The 23,555-nt window shown below is 36.2% G+C and overlaps 1 protein-coding gene across 43 annotated transcripts in view; it reads right to left on the bottom strand.

Moving 5' to 3' along the window:
- Positions 1 to 23,555, bottom strand: part of BAZ2B (bromodomain adjacent to zinc finger domain 2B) — a 353,036-nt gene that overhangs the window by 171,487 nt on the left and 157,994 nt on the right. For 23 of the 43 annotated variants that reach the window (XM_072612103.1, XM_072612086.1, XM_072612106.1 and 20 more), the window contains exon 1: positions 3,907 to 3,924. The exons of 19 other annotated variants lie outside the window; for them this stretch is intronic. In XM_072612103.1, the coding sequence (XP_072468204.1) occupies positions 3,907 to 3,922 (16 nt within the window). In that variant the 5' untranslated portion in view covers positions 3,923 to 3,924. Of the gene's footprint in view, positions 1 to 3,906; positions 3,949 to 23,555 lie in introns of those variants that run through there. One more of the 43 variants, XM_072612064.1, reaches the window with a different exon arrangement.

Genomic DNA, 23,555 nt, shown 5'->3' on the forward strand with positions numbered 1-23,555 from the left:
AAACCCAATGCAACCAAAATCCGGAGGGATGTAGTAAATTGGGAAAAAATTTTTACAGCTAAGCTCGGGGATAAAGGCCTCATTTCTAGAATATATAGAGAACTGACCCAAATGTATAATCATACAAGTCATTCCCCAATTGATAAATGGTCAAAGGATATGAACAGGCAATTTTCAGAGGAAGAAATTAAAGCTATCTATAATCATATGAAAAAATGCTCTAAATCACTATTGGTTAGAGAGATGCAAATCAAAACAACTCTGAGGTACCACATCACACCTATAAGATTGGCAAACATGACAGAACAAGAAAATGATAAATGCTGGAGAGGATGTGGGAGAGTTGGAACACTAATTCATTGTTGGTGGAGCTGTGAGCGCATCCAACCATTCTGGAGAGCAATTTGGAACTATGCCCAAAGGGCTACAAAAATGTGCATACCCTTTGACCCAGCAATATCGCTACTAGGACTATATCCCCAAGAGATCATAAAAATGGGAAAGGGTCCCACATGTACAAAAATATTTATAGCAGCACTCTATGTAGTTGCCAAAAACTGGAAGTCAAGGGGATGTCCATCAATTGGGGAATGGCTGAATAAATTATGGTATATGAATGTAATGGAGTACTATTGTGCCATAAGAAATGATGAACAAGAAGACTTCAGAGAGGCCTGGAAGGACTTATATGACCTGATGCTGAGTGAAAGGAGCAGAACCAGGAGAACTTTATGCACAGCAACAACCACAGTGTGTGAGAGTTTTTTCTGGTAGACTTAGATTTTTGTAATAACACAAGAACTTCTGAAAAAAAAAAAAAATCCCAATGGTGGACCTCAAGGCAAAATGCCTTCCACACTCAGAGAGAGAAATATGGAAGTCACTCACATAATGTAGCAGATCATGTTTGTGTATGTGTATCTGTTTGTGTATCATGTTCTGATTTGTTATACGGATTCTTTCATTTATCTTAGTCTGACTACATAGCATGACTATAGTGAAAATATACTCAATAGGAAAGTATATGTAGAACCTATACAGAATTGTATGCAGTCGTGGGGAGGGAGGGAGGTAGTGGGGGGTGGGTGGGGAGGGATAAAATCGCAATTGTATGGCAGTGATTGTTAAACATTAAAAAAAAAAAAAAAAAAAGAATAGACCTAACTTTTTAATATAAATGAAGGAGAGTATTCTTTTTGAAGGCATTTAGGTTTTTGGGGGGGAGGGAGAGGAGCTGAAGTCACTGCGTATCTAGGTATGTACTGACTTAGTTCGAAAGATGCTTCCACATTCTTGATAAAATGAAGGACTTTTTTTTTTTTTTAAGGCAGAGCTGTTCAATTTTTTTTGCTGTATATCTCCAGTACATGACACAGTGGGAGTGGCTTAGTAAATGCCTGTTGTTTGAATGATAGCATTTTCCATTTCCTCATCCTCGGAAAAAGATGTTGGTGGTGCATAAACAGCAATTATCTGCATGGTAACCTATCTGCTTATGCTTATCTGGAATATTGCAAGGGTTGGTGAGCAGGAGTTTACAAAGGTATTGCCCCTTGTCCTTGAGAGGCGCAAACAGGTCACCTCTCTGAAATCAAGGATCTAGGAACCTTCCTTTCATTAAACTGCAGCTTTATATCATCAAATTCCACTTACAGTGATGTCAGTATGGATACAGTTTTGTTTCTCCTACTGCATATCAACTCAACAGTCACTGGACAAAAATCTCATTTAAAATACCAAAAGCAAATTTTAAGAAAGTGACTCAGTATTCTTGTTGTTCAGTCATGCTGGACTCTTCATGACCCCATGGAACACGGTACACCAATAATGTCCATGAAGTTTTGGGGTTTTTTTAATAAAGATGCTGAAGTTGCCATTGCCTTCTCTAGAGGATTAAGGCAAAAAGAGATTAAGTGACTTGTCCAAGTTCACACAGCTAGTAGGTGTCTGAGGCAGAATTTGAATTCAAAGTCTTCCAGACTTCAAGACCAGCACTCTATCCACTGAGCCATCTAAGCTGCCTTTAATTCTTAGTATGGCAGTTTCCTTTTCTACTTCTACCATTACTAAATAAGTAGAAGGGTACTTGCATTAAACTCCAGGCAATTTTCTTCTATTTGAATTCTACATGGCTAAATTCCTGGTTATGAGTTTGCCCATAATTAATTATGCTGGTCTTTAAGCAGCCAACACAGACCATCACTGGAACCTTAACTGAAGATCCTCGAACCTATCAGAGCTTGTAGAGTTAGTTCTGCTACATGTGTGACATACGTGTTGTGACAAGTGTTCCTGAAAAGCACTACGCTATGCAAAACTAAGGAATAAAAACCAGAGCTCATGGAGAAAATTATGTTGGGCTACTAGGCTCTGAAACTTCATAAGTGACACATTAAAAAAGATAGGAAACTCATAAAAACACTAGCATAGCTTTATATGTGTTAAATGGTTAAGAAATACACAACACCACAATAAACAATTCCCAAAGAGCTGGCTGACAGTATCTCTCACAAAACTTCAGGCCTCTGGGGCTCATGGAGGAAGTAAGGGAAACCAGCTCTTCTCCATCCACAACTCCCACTGAAGCTCCAGAAGATATATATGGCAAATATGACACCCTAACTTGACAAAGACCTGTTTGACCGAGGCAGTGGATGGTGGAAGAGCGGTAGGTTGTGGGTTGCTAAGAAGTAGTGGAGTTTTCTGCATCCTCCTTGTTTCTTGAGGAAGAAATTTCAAATCAGTAAACACAAAGTCAAAATGCTCCCTAATAAATCAATTGCATTGGAACAACTTCATGTTTGCAAAACAAGCATCATAGCAAACTATGTTCTATTGGCTTAGCCTTCCAGAAACAATGGTCATTGCTGTGCCTATATTAGGCATTGAAGGAGTTTTGTGGGAGAATAAATTACATGTTGAAGAAATAAAATTTTCTTTGATAAATGATTTTCCACTAAAACATACAAATTAGGTTACAAAAACCTTTTGGCCTCCGACCAATTAAATAATATTGGAATGTGCGGAGAAAAGATCTGAAAGACCTCGAAAGATTTCATCCAAATTTCTTGAGTCAGCTACAAGTAGAACCACATCATAAAGATGCAATCAATATACATAATGTATCAGATTTCTGAGGCAAACTTCATTAAATGAAAGTATATTAAATTAAGTTTATTTGTTGCACATTTATGGTATCAATGGGGAACTGAACCTATAGGTAAATTATCAACAAATCCCCAAAACAGAAAATTGGAAGAGAACTAAATCAATGATAAATTTGCAAAAAACACTTATTAAAAACTACTTTATATTATATATGAGAGGAGAGGAGGATGGAGGAAAAACCAATTCCTGTAGAATTCGAAATGACAAAGATAAAATGTTCCTTTTCAAATAAAATAGAAGTTAACAGTAAGATGACTTAATATAATAAAAAGGACACTGGATTTCACTTTTTGGGAAAGTACTGAATAAAAGGAAACTATAAATATACAATTATTCACACTGTTCTAGGGCCCAAACATAAATGGAGTAGGTGATTATTTGTATTACAAAAAGTTTTCGTTAGAAAGAATTTTATCACAAGGTTTCTGTTGTAAGGAATCCCATTCTTCAATCATTAATATCTTAAGTACTTTAAGAATATGACAAAATGGAATATGGAAAGGACAAAAGGAAAACCTAAATCTAAAGTACTAAAGGAAGAACTGTTCAGATAATAAGTTGGAAAAAAATCAGAATTTCAGGGAATTTTAGTTGCCAAGCATTTATTATGCCTGTATATGCTTAACTCTAGCATTGTGCTAGGCACATGGAATGCAAAAACGGAAGCCGAAAAGTTCCTGCCATCAAGTAATTTACATTTTACCAGCCATCATAACATGTAGATAGACAAGTACATACCAAACAGATACAGCATAATTCTGAGAAGAGAGGCACTAGTCCCTAAGGAGAACAGAGAGTAAAGGGGGATGAGAAAAGACCTTTCACGTAGAAGAAGGCAGCATGTAAATGGAGTCTTGCCACAAGGTTAATTCTATGCAAATGTACTAAAATCCCCACTTAGCAAAGCTTCTCCATTTTCTTTCATTAACCGGTTTTTTTCTTGATTTATCCCTAAGCTCAAAGAAGTTTTGAGCTTAGGCCCAACAAGTCCACTTATCCAAGGTTGCACCACAGATAATAAGCACAGAGGTAAAGTTTCAACCAAAATTCTCAGACTCTAGAGACAATCCTCTTTCCATTAGACTGAGCTACCTTTCTTGACCTATCCTGATTCTCTCAGATCATCACTCTAGCTTCCATTGTCACTCTACAGAAACTGGAATCTAGCTTTACATGTTTGGTTGTTCAGTTGTTTTTCAGTCATGTCCAATTCTTCATGACCCCATTTGGGTTTTTCTTGGCAAAGATATTAGAGTGATTTGCATTTCCTTCTCCTGCTCATTTTACAAACAGGGAAACAGAGGCAAACAGGGTTAAGTGACTTGCCCAGGGCCACAAAGGTAGTTAAGTGTCTGAGGCCAGATTTTAGCTCAGGAAGAAGCGTCTTCCTGACTCCATGCTTGGCACTCTGTTAACCACACCACCCAGCTGTAATTTTTTACATGCTTGCCATTACCCTAAAATATCTCATCACCCTTTCTCTTTCTTCCATTCCCATACCTTGCTAATTCAGAAACTTGGGGATTGCTTCTTCCTCTCCTATGGTCTGATGCCATGCAGATTACAGAAAATTATACAGTTAAACAACAATTATTGATCTTGTTAATTTAGTTCATTATTCTCACATTAACTATGGAAACTGTTCCAGAACAGAACTATTTTCTCTGACACTCCTTGCCACATGAGTGCCACCCTCACAAATGGAGTACATCTGTATGGAAACATACACATGATATACGATTAAAGCAGCTCCCACTTGGAGCATTGCAAGGCCTTCATGGTATCCTCACAAGGACAAACAGCACTGTTCTCCCAAGGCAAGTGGTGGCCTAGGACAGCCGTACCTAACATCAAGAAAGCTCATGGTCCAATTCAGCCTCAGATCCTTACCAACAGGATAATCCTAGGCAAGTCACTTAAATGCTGTCTGCCTCAGTTTCTTTAATTGCAAAATGGGGATAATAATAGAACCTACTTCCCTCAGTTGCTGTGAGGTTCAAATAAGACATTTGTAAAGCTCTTGCTTCTTCCCTCCCCACCCCTACCCCAAAAATCTATCTGCTGGAAATGTAGTTCTGTTGGGTTCTCTGGGCCTGTTCCTCTCTACATCTTAATTCAGCTTTATACTCAAACTTTTTTGGACTGCCATTTGACCATCTCTCAAAAGATTGCTTAGACAGTGGGTTCTCCCTTATATATAATTATCTTATTAACCTCATTTTTACTTGATGACTTTACCTCCTACCTTACTGAGTTAAGCCAAATCATCCAAGATGGGCTTACTTAACTTTCTTCCTCTATACCTCAAAACATGTTTATGTGTTCACTGACCCTCTTCTCTTTCCCTGCTATCTTAGAGAGGAGTGATTAACCCTTTCCTAAGCTAAAAATGCTATCTATGTCCCATCCCATCCCAACCTCTTCCTACCTCTACACCAAAGACTCTTGCTTCATCAGTTATTCCCTTCTTTTTGAATCTTTCAATGTCTCTGTCTCTGATGAATCCCACTATAGTCTCACAAATGTGCTCCAACAATTCTGATAGACAAACTGAATTATTTAGAAGTGCATGGATAAAGGAAAAGTCTAAACAGGGAAAACCTTTGCAGGAGTATTTTAGGCAACTGATTTTGGTCAAACCTAACCAAGGACAGTCAAAAGGTGATAAAAAAAAGGGGTCCTGAACCGAGCCTATATCACTGAGTGTCTGTGCCAAGGAGGGAGGCTGAAAGAATATAAAGGATTATCACACAGACCTGATCAATAAGAAATCATTGCTTGGACAAAATTAAAGGTAATATTGGTTAATAATCATTTGGTATTAGGCCCTCCCTTCTACTCTTAAATAAAAAATCTCAATCACTCTGTGCCTATGGTTGAGGTGTTCCCATAGCTCTCCTTACCTTTGCTAATACTATTATCGGTAAGCTTATGTTAATAGGTGACACATTAATTAAATTCAACAACCAATTATTATTCACCAATAGATCCGAGACACTATGCTAGGTTCTAGAAATATAGAGACAAAAAAGAAATAGTCCTTGCTTTCAAGGAGCTTACGATATACTGGAATGAAGCTTGGGTGAGAGAGGGGGGTTAAGGGGGAAATATTTATATAACTAAGTGAATACAAAACACAAACAATGCAATTTCAACGAGGAAAGCTCTAACAACTAGAAAATCAAGAAAGACAAGAAAGTAGCACTTAAATTGAGCCTTGACAAGAGCTAGAGATGCCAAGAGACAGAAGTGAAGAAGGAAGAAAGAGCATTTCAGGCATGAGAGACAGACTAAGGAAAAGCAAAAACTGAGAGTTGGAATGTTGTGTTTAGGGAACAGCAAGAAGGTCAATTTCGCTGGAATACACAGTCCACAAAGAGTAATGTAGTGGTGTGAAATTAATCCAGAAAAGTAAATTGTAGTGCCTTTTCTGAGGGCTTTGAATTCCAAGTTGAGGAGTCGGTATTTTATTTCCCAAGTGGAAGTCACGAAAGGTTTTGAAGCAAGGGAGAGAAATGGTCAATTTACCACATGTGTGGAGGCACCTGGAAAGGGGAATGATTGTAGGCAAGGACTCTAATTTCCAAGGTCACCAACCTTCTAACTGCCATACGTACTCAATGGTTTTTTACTCAATCATCGTGCCTCCTGAAATTGCAGATCACACATTGACTATCCCTTTTGTTTCTCTACACTTTTTCATTTACTTTTCCGACAATGCTGAGCTAGTCTATTTTCCAAGAATGTCCAGTAGTTTTCTACCTCTGTGCCTTTGTTTATACTGGCTCCTAAGCTTGGAATTCCTGCCCATTCATCTGTGCCTGGTTCAAACCTCCATTTCCTCAAACCATGAGTGCTCTCTGCCTATTTGGAACTGTTGTTGTCTGTTTAACTTTTCTTGGGTTATCTGTCCAAGGGTTGTGTCTGGCAAAGAAAGTGCTTAATAAATGCATGGTGATAGTTTGATTAATCATCACATTCTATACTGTATTCCATTTATTTGTGTATAGACAGCTAGTAATGGCTGGAGAGCAAGTCTACAAATCAAATCAAATCTTCCCTCTGACACATAGCATCTTTGTGACCCTGCGTAAGTTGTTTAATCTCTCAGTGTCCTGGGCAACTCTCTGACTCTAAGTTGCAGAATCAATGATGATGTGAATTGTTAGAAGGAGTTTCCTTACCAGTTCTCTAAATCATTGGAATTGTAGGGTGTAGAATAAAAAAAAGAAAAGAAAAGAAAAAATTCCCTCACCAGATTGCAAAGTCATTGATACAGCTATGTATTGAAAAAAAAAAAAAAGGACGCTGGAATCATAAGCAAGAAGAAGACTGAAGTTAAAATCCCAGTTTTGCCAATTGTTAGCTGTATGTGTGGACTTGGTAAGTCTTGGTTACTTTATTTATAAAATCTGGATCATAATACTTAGGATCTCAGAATTTTAGAACCAGTAAAGATATTAAGACCACCCAGTTCAAAGCAGAATTTTCCCTAACTTATCGTCTAGGGACATTGTACACAAATCACTGAGGAAATGTAACACTTAAATGTTTATAATATCTCTTGAGCAATGATCATATACCACTGTTATGTTTATTTGCATATGTTATCTATTCTTTTAGATCTTATATTCCTTGAAGGAGCTGTGGAAAGACAGAAAAATCACTAGATTTGACATCAGGAGAAGTAAGTTTCAATCATGATTCTAAATCTTAGTAACTGTTCAGCCCTCAATAAAGTCAATTCACCTCTTATGTTCCTCAATTTCCTCATCTGTATAATGGGAATAACAATTCAGGCAACTGCTACCTCCCAATTCCATTTGTGGACCAAATGAGAATATAGAGAGTGCTTTAGAATCTGAAAAATCACTTGTAAAAAAGATTAGCACTGAGGGAGGGAGCAACGTCTTATTTTTCTTGAATATTCAAAGACAGAGGCAAGTCTGCATCAGACCCATAAAGGTCCGCCCACCCGTAGGTTCACCCTTAGCATCCCAGACAGTTCTTTAGCACTATCGCTTGGACTGCAGCAGTCAATCTGCATTGTTAGACTGTTAGACGGAGTTCCCTCACCAGGACTTTCTTAGAGCAGGGAATTAATTACAATAATAATCACAATATCAATAACAACATATGTGTGTATATTGCTGCTTCAAAGGTTGCAAACAGGTATTATTTTGCCCACTGCACAGATGAAGAAACTTGAGGCTCTAAGAGGTAACTGACGTGCCTACACTCCAAGGTATGAATTGAATTCAGGCTTTCAAGACTAAGTAAAGCACTTTGGTCACTAAACACTGCCTCTTGCATCTCCCTTAGCACTTGTCACAGTGCTTTGTACAGATTAGATACTAATACATCTGTACTGGAGTAAAGTGAATCTATTGCATAAAACATTAGTAAAGAGTAAATTAAGAAATTAGTAACAATGGATCATTAAATTATTAAATTAAGCTGGTTTCTAAAATGCACCTGACTTATAAGGAAGTTGATCCAGCATTAATCAAATTCAGTTCCTGTATTTTAAAGCCTGTTTAAACCCTTCTTCACACCCTCAAAAATGAATTTCTCTATTATGTGAATGCTGATTCTTATGGAATAATTCTGCATACTAATAAATTATGATCTGCTTAAATATAGCTAATCCTTATATGCACAGTTCTTGAAAACATACAGAATGAAATTTCATATATCAATTCCATTTTTGTATTTACTTACACCTGAAAATGAGATGTATGCCCACTTACCAAAAAATGCCCGAGACATAAGAAAATAATGTGTAAGAATGGAGAGCAGGTGGGAGCCTATAAACTGAGAGAGAGAAGGGACTTTGAAGGTCATCTAGTCCAATGCTCTCATTTTACAGATGAGGAAACTGAGGCTGAGAGAGGTTAAGTCACCTGCCCAAGGTCACATGGTAGTAAGTGGCAGAACTAGAATTCAAACCGAGGTCCTCTGGATTCTAAATCCAGCACTATCTCCACTGCACCACACTGATTCTTGGACAGGGGTGGGGAGCCATTTGGTTCTGTAAAATTTGGATTCAGTCAAAAGGCCACACATAAGGATCTAAAAGGCCGTATGTGGCCTTAGGTTCCCCACCCCTGTCCTAGGAGGTTAAAATAAAGGATTATATAAACAGAGAGTTATTTCTGAGAACTAAATAAATTGGAAAGGCATTAAACAAAAGCAAAAACCAAAGCAGCAATGCAGCAATGTGGAATTTTCAATGGAGTATTTAGCTCTATTTTCCAAAGTTTCAAGTGACTCTTTTCGGAACGAAGGAAAGAGATGTGAAAGAGAAACAGAGACACAGATGTAAACAAAGAGTCAGAATCAAAGACACCAACTGGCTCTTAGAATGACTTTTTCTTCAAAGTGATGGGGGTGACTTCGAAATTGGATTCTCTTGTATTATCTTCTTCCTATGAATGAAGAAAAATTTAACTTCCAAAAAGCACTTTGTTACCAGATGGCTATTCTTGAAATTTCATGAATGTGAACAGATTTAGAAAAAAAATGGCTAAGTTGCTCGCCTCCTGTATTTCTTAAAATTAAATTTTAATGCCTTGACTGCAGTACTTTTGTCTAAAGCAAAATATATTACACATAGATGCAACATAGATGCAAGAAAGTTTCCATCTCCAGCTGAAAGTACTACTACTATTCCAAGGAAAAAAAATTCCTTAATTAGAAAAGAATATAGGTAGCCCCTTAAAGCATTTTGAAATGGATTTGCCTTGCCCATCTGGTTAACCTATGAGCCTTAGGCAACTGTCTAGGATTTATCTATCACATGTATTAGAAACTGTAATCTCCAAGTTCACACACCTGGAGCTCCCCAGCGGAGGAAATTCCAGATTCTTCAGTATTAGATTTCACAAAAGCTATTAGGAATTTCTCGTCTGTGCTTGCATATCTGATAAGATCTGAAGTAATCTCTATAACTGTTTCAAAACTGGGATGGCAATCCTTGATAAACAAAACACAGAGTATCAAAGATCATGCCATCTATCAGAACCTAACTAGGAATTCTTGTGTCTTCAGCAAGGACAGTAAATCCTGTGGGCAACAGTAAGAAAAGGAATCCTCACAGATTCACAGAAATATCACTGGAGAAAGGGGAGAGAAAGGGGAGAGAGACATTGAGCCCAACACAATATGCCACTAGATGTTTCTTTGCAGTCAAGGCTGCCACAGTCATCTGGTCACTTCCTATTTTTTTCTTAACTTGTCCCTCTCAGTCAATCTTCTATTTCTAGCATTCATTTTTCCTGTTGACATTCTTTATTAATATTTTTCAAACTCACACCCAATCACATTCCTCTCCATCACTCTCTCTTTTATTCTTTTTCAATTTTTTGGAGACTTGTGTTCCACCCCTGTTTAACCACAATGCAACACTAGCAGAATATTGATTTTTAATGAGGAACTGAGTCCAAGAGAAGTTAAGTGACTTGGCCCAGTTAATACGCATCCAAGGCAGAATGAATTCAGGTTTTCTTGACTCTTAAGTCTAGTATTCTGCCTGCTATGCCATGGATCTTTGTTTCCTGGAGAAGACAGGGCAATTAAAGGAACTTTGAAATTTCCTACAATGCAATCCAGCGCATTCTCCTACTTGACCCAAACCACTGTCCATTTGTATTTTCTGTCTCAGATATATATAATGGTGGACAACTTCTATAGTCCTTTCAAATTCATGTCACAATCTAGACAACAACCATTTTTCATTCACTTGGTCTTCCATCTTGATAATCAAATTCTTAACTAGTTATAGATCTGTTCTAGAAAACTATGTGATATCCTGGGATCAATGAAAATGGTACAATGCTATTAAAAACAAGATGAAGATAATTTGGAGGACCTCACTATGAATAGGAAATCCTTCATTAACTTCAGGCTGCTCTGAATTATCTTCATCCCTGTTGATCATCTTTTATGAGTATCCAATACCCTGTTTCATGCCACGACTGATAATTATAACCAGAACGTTGCTGAGCAAGTTATTTCTGTTGTAGTATCTTTCAAGGCATTTTGAATGATTTTGATGTATGGCTAAGACACACCTTGTTGTAAGACAGCCTATAATGTCTTTTTGCTCTATTGAATTAAAAGACTATTTTAACATAATTACAATAATAAAACAATAGGCACAACGTAATCTCCTATTCTCTACAGCTTTCAAATGAGACATGGTACAGATGTGGTCTGTTGTGGATTATTACTTGCAAAAGGCTGCCTACCCCTTACTACTACCTTCAAGCAAGGATTTATCAATTTGTAGGTGGGTGATTCATAAAGATTTTTGTAGAGATGGGAAAGCAGGTCTAAAGGCCAGTAATTTTTTATATTCTCCTGGTCACTTCATTTTTGTATTAATAAGGTATAAGATTTTCTCCACTTCTGTTATGTTTCCCTCTTTTAGATATCTTGTGAATCGACCATCAAATGCCCTTACAACTGTCTCACCTGTAGCATAACTGTTCTTTTGGGGGGTTTTGGGTCATTTCTACTTCTCTCATTCAAGCAGATTCAGGACTTGTGATATTAGAGCCCAAATTTGAGGAGTCAGTCTATTGTTCTTGATGGTAAAACCATTTGTAAAATTCTTTGCAGATATTTTTCAATTTTTCTTCTTTTTCTTTCCTTCTTGTTCTATTTTCACCCCTAAAGTTCTTCGTTTGACTTTTCTTAATTGGATTTCCTGACAAGCTCTCTTCAAGTTGTTTTTCCACTATTCCTCTCTACTTTGTAGGGAAAATACTACTGATGAAAATCCATCATTTTTCTTTGGAAAAATTTTATAAACAAGAATATACAGTGCTGTCTTTCACCACCATCTTTCAGCTTGGCAACTAATTCAAGTGTTTGCTGATTACAAAGCTCTACAGGAAGCTTTGGTCTCCTTATTTTGGCCATTAATTTACATTAAACTTCTGTAACAACTTATTATAAATGGCGTCAATGTCATTTGTGTAGTACATTACCCATCATTATCAGCCTAGGTAATTCATGATGTCAGGAGAAATCAAGAAAAACCTTGTTTTACATGTTTCACTGACCTTCATGTGGTAAACTTATGGAAGTATATGAGCAGGCATGGATGGCTTATAATTTGCATCATTGGAGGGAACAAACAAATCAATGGCATTAATAAATTCACTTGAGAATAACTTGATGACAATCTCATATGGTCAGTTGTTTCTTGACTTTTAACATCCAAGAAGTAGGATTTGGGTTTAGAGGGAGAGTGGTTCTCTTAGAGATAGGTGCTTCTGGGGAACAAGGAGAACTCTTAGGGATCATGCAGGTCATCTCCTTGAATTTACAGGGGAAGAAACTGAGGCCTCAGAGAGGAGCAGTAACTTGCCCAAGATCACAGAAGAAGGCTCATTCAAATCATGAAATTGAGATTGACCTAAGGTTTAGTTAAAAAGAGGTCCAAATTTTATTAACTCACAAACTGTTCAAACTAGAAAGGATCTTTGAGGCCAACCTTGTGTACTCCACTGCTTTGATTATATTTAGACAAAAAAGAGGCCTAGAATTAGTGGTTGGGGAGGAAGGGTGTTAAAGGAGAGGGGAGGGGGTACTAGAGGTTCCTGAATTTCATTACTCAAGATAAAAAGGAAAGGGGAAAAACCTTGAATACTGGGGCCTTCCTAGTATATCCTGGCCCTAAACTCATCACCATACCCATTCTTCAGGAAAGTTTAAGCTATATAAGAGAAAAAGCTTTGAGGGAAAGAAAAGTCCCAAGGATGAAGGAGCCAGAGGCATTCTCAAAAAAGAATTAGTTGTCTGGTAATGGCTCCGGACTTGCTGCCTCTCATCCTCTACTACCTTATTCCTTTCCCCCCACTTCTCCTCTCCTGGAAAAGACTATGCAGTGAAGAACTGTTAGGTTTTGTTTCGCATTTCTTCCTCCTGGGGCAGCCTACTACTTACAGGAGGCAAGAAGGTGTCCCCACTTGCCCCTCACAAATTGGCCCACCACATTTCCAATCTCTTAATTCTGGGCCTCAAATAAGTTTGAGCATTTGGGGATGGCTGGATGTTAGGGTGCAACAAGGTTACTGGTATTTAAGGGGCAGAAATATCTCAAAGTTTGATGCAAAAAAAATGTACTATTCATTTCTAAAACAAAGTATTTCTACTTGCTGGAAGACAAACACACCTAATAATCATGGAAGGGTTAAAGTTAATTTATAATCAGGTACTACAGGATCAGAGATATACACCAGAAACGGGCCATCTAGTTCAATATCCACCACAACCTCTGCTCTTCTCTCCCCACCATTTTGAAGATGAGGAAGCAATAAAGTCAAGCAGGTAGTCAAGAATTAGAAGTTATAGGAGACAGTAGTCCTTGGGCTCCAGAGTCACCATCTCATGCATCCTCCACAAAGAAATTTATGTTAAAAGTTTTCATTCAGTAGAACACTGTGGTTCAAAGGAAAATGAACTGGACTTGCATTCAATTCTGATACACAACAATTACATGACTCTTGGAAAGTCATTTACCCTCTTCACACCTCAGTTTATTCACCTAGACTACGGGAGGAATCATATTTTCACTAGTTGTTCCACAGATTTATTTTGAAAGAAAAAATCTTTTAAATTTTAATGAGCTATATGAATATAAGTTGTTATCATATTAATGCTTTATATTTACAAAGGAAATAAGTTTTTTTAAATACACCCAGTGCCGTGAAAGAAGTTTGCAAAATAGAACTCTACAGAAATCTAAATTTCTTATGAAAATAAATGCTCTGAAAACCTAATAGAAAGTATTTAATATGAGATAGTATTTTAAAGTTACAAACCTAGCTGTAATTGAAAATAATGCAACAGAAGCATACTAGAGCTCTGATTTTCAATGACACGACTATTTTTTCACAATGTTTTAAACAAAAAAATGAATTTAAAATGTCATCTATATTTGCTATCGATATTTAGAATCTAATACTGGTGAATTTAGCAAGTAAAATTAATCTACCTAGTCATAATTCCATTAAATTGCAAAGCTTTTCTGGAGGAAAATTTTCAATGGACACATTTCAGACTTTAGTATTCAGGATAAATTTAGTAAAAATTATTGTTAATGTTGTATTTTGCAGCCACAGAAAATAATTTACATCTGATACTTTATCCAGCATCACAGTAACTGTCAAGCAGCTCAAACATTAATGCAGCCACACTCTCCTCAACAAAAGTCACATGTAAAATGTGACATTTTCACAAAATAAGCTATTTTTAAAAAAATCTCTATTATATTAAATATTACAGTGTACGGATAAAATTCTCAAAGTTACTTAATGCTTCAAAGGTAAAAAGTGATTCTACCACTAATTCAGTCAACATGCCAAGAAGAATTCTCAGATTAAAGTAAACGATTAATACCATCCTAGATTCCAGTTTCAGCTTCATTTCTACTGCCAAACCTTTAAAAAGCTGTGTCTGCTCACAACAAAATGGCTCCTAAAAAAATACCATATTTAAGGTACTCATTTTCTTTATCAGAGTTAGTTTCTTACCTCTCTTCTCCACTCAGATTTTTCCTTTATTTTGAAAGGAGACTAGGCTACTGCATTTTTTTATGGTCTTATCACCACAGGCCTACACTCTGACCATCCCTACCCCAAGAGAAACCTGGATTTCACCCCTTGCTTCCTCTGGAATAGGACAAGTGAGAGGTGATGACGGCTTCCATGAGATTACTGGCTGTAAGAAGTGAGGGGAAAAAAATCTGACAAAATCTAGCAAGTGACTGGAAATGTGAGGTGAATGAAAGTTGAGGATAACACCAAATTTGTGAACCTATTAAATAAACTGAATTTTAAAAAATCAGCAAATGCCTTTTTATTCCACATACTTGTGAATTTTTAAAGTCCTAATTACTATCAAGTTTCTGTCATTTACAGTCAGAAGATTGATGAGAGCTTATAGCTGATCTCTTTAAAAACAGGTCTAGATAAACAGAATTCTTTTTAAAATACCTTAGCATGTAATATGCTACCCAGATCATTTTAATGTTATTCATCTGTTTGCACTGTTTCCTGAGGGGCAACTGGTTTGATGGAGCTACTACTGGACTCTGCAGGGGAGGTGTGGGGATGGTGGTAATAGACTTGGTGTTCTCTCCTGGAAGTATCTTTCTTTAGATGTATGATTTGGGCAAAACATTTTAGCTTCTCTCAATTTCCTCATCCTTAAAAATGAAACATCTAGCTAAATAGTCATTAAATTATTTTCTGTCTCTCAAATTCTCTATCTCTGACAAAAGGCAGTTCATATTACTGTTGTATTTAGTGAAAATTAGTATCATATTTAGTCATTTCAAGATGTCTTCACCCAACCCTTCAAGGTTTTAGAATCTTTAATTTTTTGGGTTGTAAAATGTCTACTGGCCATTGTACCTATATCCTATATGATTTTTAGAGGCATATGTTTAGACAAGAGAAAGAAATGCTATTCATTTTATTAAGTCAAAATTGGGTCTCCAAAAAAATGGAAAAGGGCTAAGAAATTGAAGTAAGGGAATGAAAAACAAAACCACAAAACCTTAGGACTATTCAAAACCAATTACAAGGTCATGGTTTTAAATATTAATAACAATCCAAATAATAGTAATAGTTCTTAGGCTGGCTTTAGAAGGCAGAAAAACACATAGACCAAATTAATAATTTTTCCCTAAAACCAATATTAAAACTTTTCTTCCTCTAAAAAAAAAATGTAATTCAGTATTTGTTGAGTGCTCACTACTTGCCAGTTACTGTGAAAACTTGTTTGCCATCAATAATTATTCCTCTTTTTAAAAACCTTTAATAGTTGCCCATAAATTCAAACTTTGAGCTTAGCCCCTTTTATTTAGCGCCATCCACAATCAGGCTTTAACCTACTATTCTAGCTTTATTTCAAAATACTATCAGATAGGAAATTTTTGCTATATAGCCAAAAGTACTGTTTCAGTGTACAACACTAAATGAGCACTGATCTTAGATCATCTCTTTAAATCAAGTTTCCCTAACTTCAACCTAAAGAGATTTCTCCCTTTTCTGAACTATTATCTTAAATATTCTCCCTTAAAAATTAATGTCTTATTATGCCTAATGTGAAATTATTATAATATATAAATATTCATACACTGAGACTTAGTGACATCTACTACAGTCCTGAATAAGATTAAACGATAGTTGACTTTTACATGTTTATCTTAGCTTCTAAACTAGTTTTAAAAATGTCTAACTCTTTAAAAATACATATTGCAAGACATTTTAAGCATATATTTGATGATAGTAGTCTTTTACTCCAAATTGTCAGGAAATGAAGTATTAAGCAGAATTGGGTTTACTTACCAGATACAGACCAAAACTTTGAAAATTGTAAAAATTGTCATTTCAATGGAAATTTTTAAAAATTATAGCATATAATTTACTGATATCTAACACCTAGTATATTAAATGTAATTAAACCTAGTCTTGGTAATTCAGGAGCATGTTGAGGTATTAAGGCTCTTTATGCCTATACTAATGGCTGCGGTTTACTATGGCTGATTCTGCTGTCTCCCTTCAAAACAAGCTGTGATTTTTCAGAGTGACACCACAAAATAGTCCTTCCTTTAAAACTTTTGTTTTAGGAAAATCTCTAGTGGAAATTAAATAATCAAACTTGTAAAATCACAACTGAGATTGAATTCTAAATCAATAGGCAATATGTCATGAGGGCAGCTTCACTCTTCTAATCCGTATATGTGGTTTATAACATTTTTTTCCTTACTACTGAGAAGTGGATTTGTGTGTGGAATAGCAGAGACTGTCAAAAGTAGGGCTTTCAGATAATTGAAGTATTATAGTAGATTTGAGCATGTATATCTCTTTAAAAGTCTCAGAGCATTTTACTTAATGTATTTATGTACGAGTATAGAAGAATCGTTACATCAACAGATGAAGAAAAAGACCTTGAACAAAATATGTGGGGTTCTTAAATTTTAAAAGATTCAAAAGCATCTCTAAAACCAAGAGCTACCATTATGTCAATGAACAACACTGGAAACATTCTCAGTAAGCACAGGGTTTGTAAAAGCAAGAATCCTCCCACTGCCCAATTCATAATTATCTGACATTGTACTAAAAATGCTGGCTATACTAATGCATCAAGAGAAAGAAATTAAAGACAAAAGCATCTGCAAAGAGGAAAAAAATTAATCTCTTTTTGCAGATGACCTGATGGTTGTAAATGACTGCCACAAAGAACAAATGAAGAAACTAATCCAGATGATTAATATGTTCAGAAGGAAGCACTATACAAATAAATACCCAATCACCAGCATTTCTATACATAACTAACAAAAGCAGGAGGAAACAACATAAAGTCCATTAGAAGAAATTATAAAATCCAAATATCTGGGAGTTCATCTTCCAAGATCTCTTTGAAGCTTAAATACAACAACAAAAGATTTGATACAAAAAAAAAGGCAACAAAGAAGTTGAGATATCCAACTCTACAAGAAACAAAGTAGAATGGTTTGGGTTTTTTTTAATTGCCTTTCCCCCAAGATAGCATCAAAGATGAAAAAGGAACTGGTGATCCTCACCCTCAAGATAGAAGCCTTGAAGGCCAAGAAGGCCATGTTGAAGAGTAACCTAGCCACAACAAAAGATTTAAAGATTCCCCCACCCTCCAGCAACCTAAGACACTAAGGCTTTGAAGGCAACAAGAATATCATTAGAAAATGTTCCTAGGAGAAACAAGCTTTATCACTGTACCAGCATTAAGTTCCCTTGACCAATAAGTCAGCTATGAGATAGGATGAAGACAGTAACATCCTGGTCTTCATTGTTTACTCTACTACTATACACTTAAAGAGAACTCAGGGCCACCTCTACCATCATGAGCCATCACATAGTATTTTAAATAGAGCTCATTGTGGAATACAGAATAGAATTTGCATTATTTTCTATCTTGTTTACACAGCTCTAAAAATCAGCATTTTTGTTATTTGTCTAATATGAATCTTCAGTCTGGTAACAAATCCTTTTGTTAATGTATCTGCCTGCTTAAGGCAGTTCGGTTCCCAAAAGGCAGGTTCTGGCAATAGAATTAGCCTTTCTGGATCCAGGTACAGATAATCTCATCAAATCTATACTTGTAAACTACTGCCCTTTCAAAGCTTCTAGTCTTCAAGATAGGGAAGGCTCTGACATCTCCAGAAGGGATAAACTGTTTCAATTATTTGGTCAGAGAGGCTCCTTTCTAATGAGGAATGCCAACCCCATAATTCCAAACAAGTTTTAAAATTAAAGAGAAACCTCTTGGGAAAACATGAATTAACTCTCAGTTAACAGACATTTATTTTAAGAACCAGGATTCCAAATTCCCTCAACATGCTGGATAATTAAAACATTCACAGTAAATATATACTAACAAGTAAAATCAGTTATGTTAATTAAAATTTGTAATTCACAATAGGACTCCTTCCCATCACAATACAGCTATGCAAATACTCAAGTGGATTTGTGATCTCACTGATGAGGGTACTCTTCACAAAAATATATCTCGCCACAGATCCATGCCTGCTCATCCTTTTCAACTTTTGTCCACTGTCCAGAGGACTGGATGCTCCTGTATCCTGACATGAGGAGGACACCAATGAAGCATGTAGTCTGCCTACTGGCTATCCCTCATTCTTGTCCTGTGACCAAGTAATCTTACTTCTTACTCATAGATTTCTATGCTTACATAGCTCCTTGTTTGGAATATGTTACAACCTGCTCAACACGTAGCATTGTCCACTGTCCTCTGAGTGCTCCTTAATTTCAATTCTTCAGAAAAATTTAGTGTTCTGTGACTCAAAGCTATGTATTAATAGCAGAAGAACAATGCCATTCAAAGGATGGGCCTCTGATTCAAAGAGAAACTTAGAGTCATTAAACTTTTCAATTCTCACTCCACCCCAAACAATCCAACCTTTCTTCCTTGTTTTTCATTCTAAGCTCAAGTAACTCATTATCTGTTCAAAATATATTTACTAATGGATGCACTTTAGGGGTTCTTCAACTGGGGTCCACGAATTTTTAAAATTTGATAACCGTATTTGAGTAATAATTTGTAGCACTCTGTATTTATTTTGTGCACTTAAAAATATTCTTCTGGAGAGAGGTCCATAGCCTTCACCAGACTGCTAAAGGAGTCCATGATAGACACAAAGATTTTAGGAGCCTCTAAATAGGCTAATATAGCTGCAAATAATCTCGGCTATATCCACTTAGTTTCTACTAAGTGGGTAATTAAATTGATAATATGATAGAAGAATAAAAGTAATAAGCTAACACTGTCTTTCTTTTATTTCTAAATACGAAAGAAATCCTGATTTATGGACAGTTTAAAAGAATGTTACACAAAGGACAAAGGGGAGGGCAAGCAACAAAGGACCTCCTAAAGCAGTATCTTCTGACATCGTGTTTTATTCTCTTTTCTGAAATTTAATCTTGTAAAATACACATTTACCCAGCCAACTGAAACTTAAAATAACTGCCAATTAATAACATATTCCAAATTGTCTTCTGAGTAGTCTAATTTATGCACTGATCTGAAAAGCTGATAACAGAAACAAGAAACTTTGTTTTGATGCTACCCCTCTAATCATTTCATTTGGATGACCTGAAACAAAACAAAATTTTAAAGGGAAGTTTCTGGGTAATATTTATCCTCACTTTTCCAATATTTGTACCTAGAGAATTGTTTAAAACTATTAAGAAGACCTAGTTAATTAATGAAAACCTAATTTTCAACACTCTGCCCACAAATTTTTTCATCTTGAACTTTAAAATAGTAACTCGATATGTACGTGCATGTGTGTGTGTGCATATGTGTGTGTGCATATGTGTGTGTGTGTCTCACACACACATCTTTAGGAGAATAATTTGTTCACATATTAAAAACATGCTTTAAGAAAATTTGAAAAAAGAACAGGTAGGGTTTGACAGTAATAGTCTACAGATAAAAATTTTAAAGATGTTTGACCAAAGACAAAGAAAACATAAGATCTTGCTATGATGACTGTTTACTGATGATGAAAAAGCACTTAATATCTGAATAAAGTAAAATTCAACTGCAAAGACTCTCTTCCAATAAAGCATCTTCTATTCTTTTGTTAAAATCATATAAGATTCTTTAACAGACACAACATTTGATAACAGGACTGGATAACCCTACGATACTACAAAGCAAGCAAGGCATAAACCAGGAACATTTATGTCACCAAAGGAATTTTTAATTCTCCCAGAAGATATTCACTGCCAATTCCAAATTAAAGACTTCAGGTAATGAACTCCTGTAGATGTTCCTTTTCATGAATGACATTTTACTGATCACATTACACCTTAGAACACTGTGGAGTTTCCTAAATGAGAATCATAGTCACTCTAAAGATTTTGGCCTATTTATACCATCAAAAAAATCAAATGGATGAAGAATATATACAGTGGAAATGATGGCTGGCAGCTCATGGGGAAACCACAGACCCTGTGTCTCCCTCCCTTTTCTCTATTTCTATATGTTTGCAAATTTAAATTCGATGCTAGAAACAATAAGGAACCACTGGAGTTTGGTGAGAAAAGGGGAGTGATATGGTGAGACTTGTCTTTTACAAAAACCACATTGGCAGGTATAAAAAGCAAAGCAAAAGACTTGAGGGAGCAGGATCACTTAGGTCTCAGGAGAATATCCAAATAACTCTGGTAAGAGATAATGAAAGCCTGGACTAGATTGTTAGCTATGTGCGTCGTAAGATCAACGTGAAAGATATTATGGATACAGAAATTGCAAGATTTGGCAAAAGACTAATTGGGTTGTGCAAGAGCGAGTAATCAAAGCCAATCCCAAAGTCACGAAACTACATGATTATACAGTGCGTTCATTTACCCCAAGTCTCTACCTAAAACAAAATTCCATCTTTTTACTGTGAATATTCTTTTGATAGCGCTCTATGGCTAAAAATCATGGGATTCCAAGAATTCAACAATGTAAGTCAAACAAAGGTCAACGGAGATTCACTGTAGGCATAAGTAAACTGCAATACATTTTCAGCAATGGTGTGCGCATACAAAGTGGATTACAATTGCGATTATAAAGGATATTATCAAAGAGTCAAATTACCAGAAAAGGAAAGGGACTGATCACAGGGAAAGAATGAAGAATGAAGGACATGGCACACAGGTAATGTCATGAGATCTAGAGGAAAGGCTCTAGCTGATTGGTTGAATGCTCCATAAAGGACTTAAGGGCTTGGAAATGAGTTACACAAGGTAAGAAGATGGGAATGGGTTGCACTCTGCCCTAGTGTAAGGGACCATTCACATTACAGATCCACTGACATGTTGTAAAATATATGCTCCTTTAAGACAAGAACTAATTTCTTTTCTCTTTTGTATCATCGGCACCATACACAGTGACTTGTACAGAATAAGTGCTTAATAAATATTGTTGAACTGATTAAAGGGAGATAGTTGAAAAGGCAATTCCATAGCTTGTCACACATAAAGCATATTTTGTTAAGTTTTTCCACTGTCAGTGGAAATACCAGGCATGGCCAAAGGAGGCCAAAGGTAAATCTAGCTGTATTTACTGGCATGTCTTGTGCCAAACATTGAGGATAACAGAATCTATAATGTTCAAAAAGGTCTAATTAGTTAATTAGTTCATACTCCTGTCAACCTGTCCTGCAAAATAGTAACACATCAATTCTGATTTTAGATAGGTCAGGCAATAAAATTTCTGATGTTGAAAGATTAATCCAAAGTTTTATAGTTTTATGCAGAAATTCTGTACTAATATTCAGCCTACTGTTTCCTTTTTTCTATTCCATTTCAGTAATTCTAGAAATGATTCCTCTCCATCTGTGATATTTATGGTCTCCAAAGATATGTAGACAGTTAATATGATGCCCTCTCATAGTCCCACTTGTGATATAGTCTGGCCAAATTAGATATTAGGACCTTTAATCTACCTTCATAAATAAGTCCTTTCATCAACTCACTCATTATTTTTGTTGTTATTCTCTGAACTCTCTCCAATTTGTCTACATTCTACTTGGTACGGACATGCCCCAAACTTAGCATGATACACCTGGCCATGCAGAGAAGGCAGAATGCCTAACGCCAAATTGCAAATTGGATCTGTCAGCTACCTATTCTACAAAACAGTGCCTAACTATGCATCCTAAACTGGCCTTAACATGTCCTTAACGAAATATGCAAAACATAATTTAATAATTGCATAATGAAATAAAACAATGAATGGAGAAAGTTGAGCTGATTATACAATATAAAAAAACTAAGCTGCTGAATACATAAACAAGAACTGAAAAGAGAAAATAACATCTTGAAAATATTCTTCATAAATAGCCTACTCTGTAGTAAACTGAAGGAAGCCACTGTGATGGGAGAACTAGGTATTCCTCTCAAAACTAAAAGTTTAAGTGAATCAGCAAATATGCATTAAGTGTCTACTTTGTGCTAGACACCCTGTTAGAGACTGGGCTTATAGAGACATAAATGAAAGTCCCTGCCCTCAAGCAACTTACATGCTATAGGGAAAAAACAATATGTACAATAAACAGATACAAATAGAATACAAGAAGATAGAGAAGGGGGAATGGTAGCTGGAGAGAATCAAGAAATGTTTCCAAAAGGAGGAAGTCTTTGAGATGAGTTTTGAAGGAAATCAGGGATGCAAACAGGCAGAGGAGTACATTCCAGGACATCGGAATAGTCTATGCTACCGGAGGCATGAAGATAAGAGATGGAATGTTGTATTGGTACAATAGCAAGAGATGAGTTTGTCCGACATGTACAAAAATATTTAGAGCAGTTCTCTTTGTGGTAGACAAAAACTGGAAATCAAGGGAATGCCCATCAATTGGGGAATGGCTGAACAAGTTGTGGTATATGAATGTAATGGAATACTATTGTGCTATAAGACTTCAGAGAGGCCTGGAAAGACTTATATGAACTGATGCTGAGTGAAAGGAGCAGAACCAGGAGAACTCTGTATGCAGCAACAACCACAGTGTACGAGGAATTTTTCTGGTAGACTTAGTCCTTCATAGCAATGCAAGTACCTAAAAAATTCCCAATGGACTCTTGAGGCAAAATGCCTAACACATCCAGAAAAAGAACTATGGAATTTGATTACAGAATGAAGCAAACCATTTTCTTTCATATTATGCTTTATTTTGTTTTATGGTTTCTCCCATTCACTTTAATTCTTCTATGCAAAATAAAGAAGGTGAAAATGTATTTAATAGGAATGTATGTGTAGAACCTATAAAAGATTGTACCCTGTCTCAGAGGGGGAGGGGGGAGGCAGGGGGAAAGGAG

This window comes from Notamacropus eugenii, chromosome 5 (genome assembly GCF_028372415.1).
Source record: "Notamacropus eugenii isolate mMacEug1 chromosome 5, mMacEug1.pri_v2, whole genome shotgun sequence".
NCBI lineage: Eukaryota > Metazoa > Chordata > Mammalia > Diprotodontia > Macropodidae > Notamacropus > Notamacropus eugenii.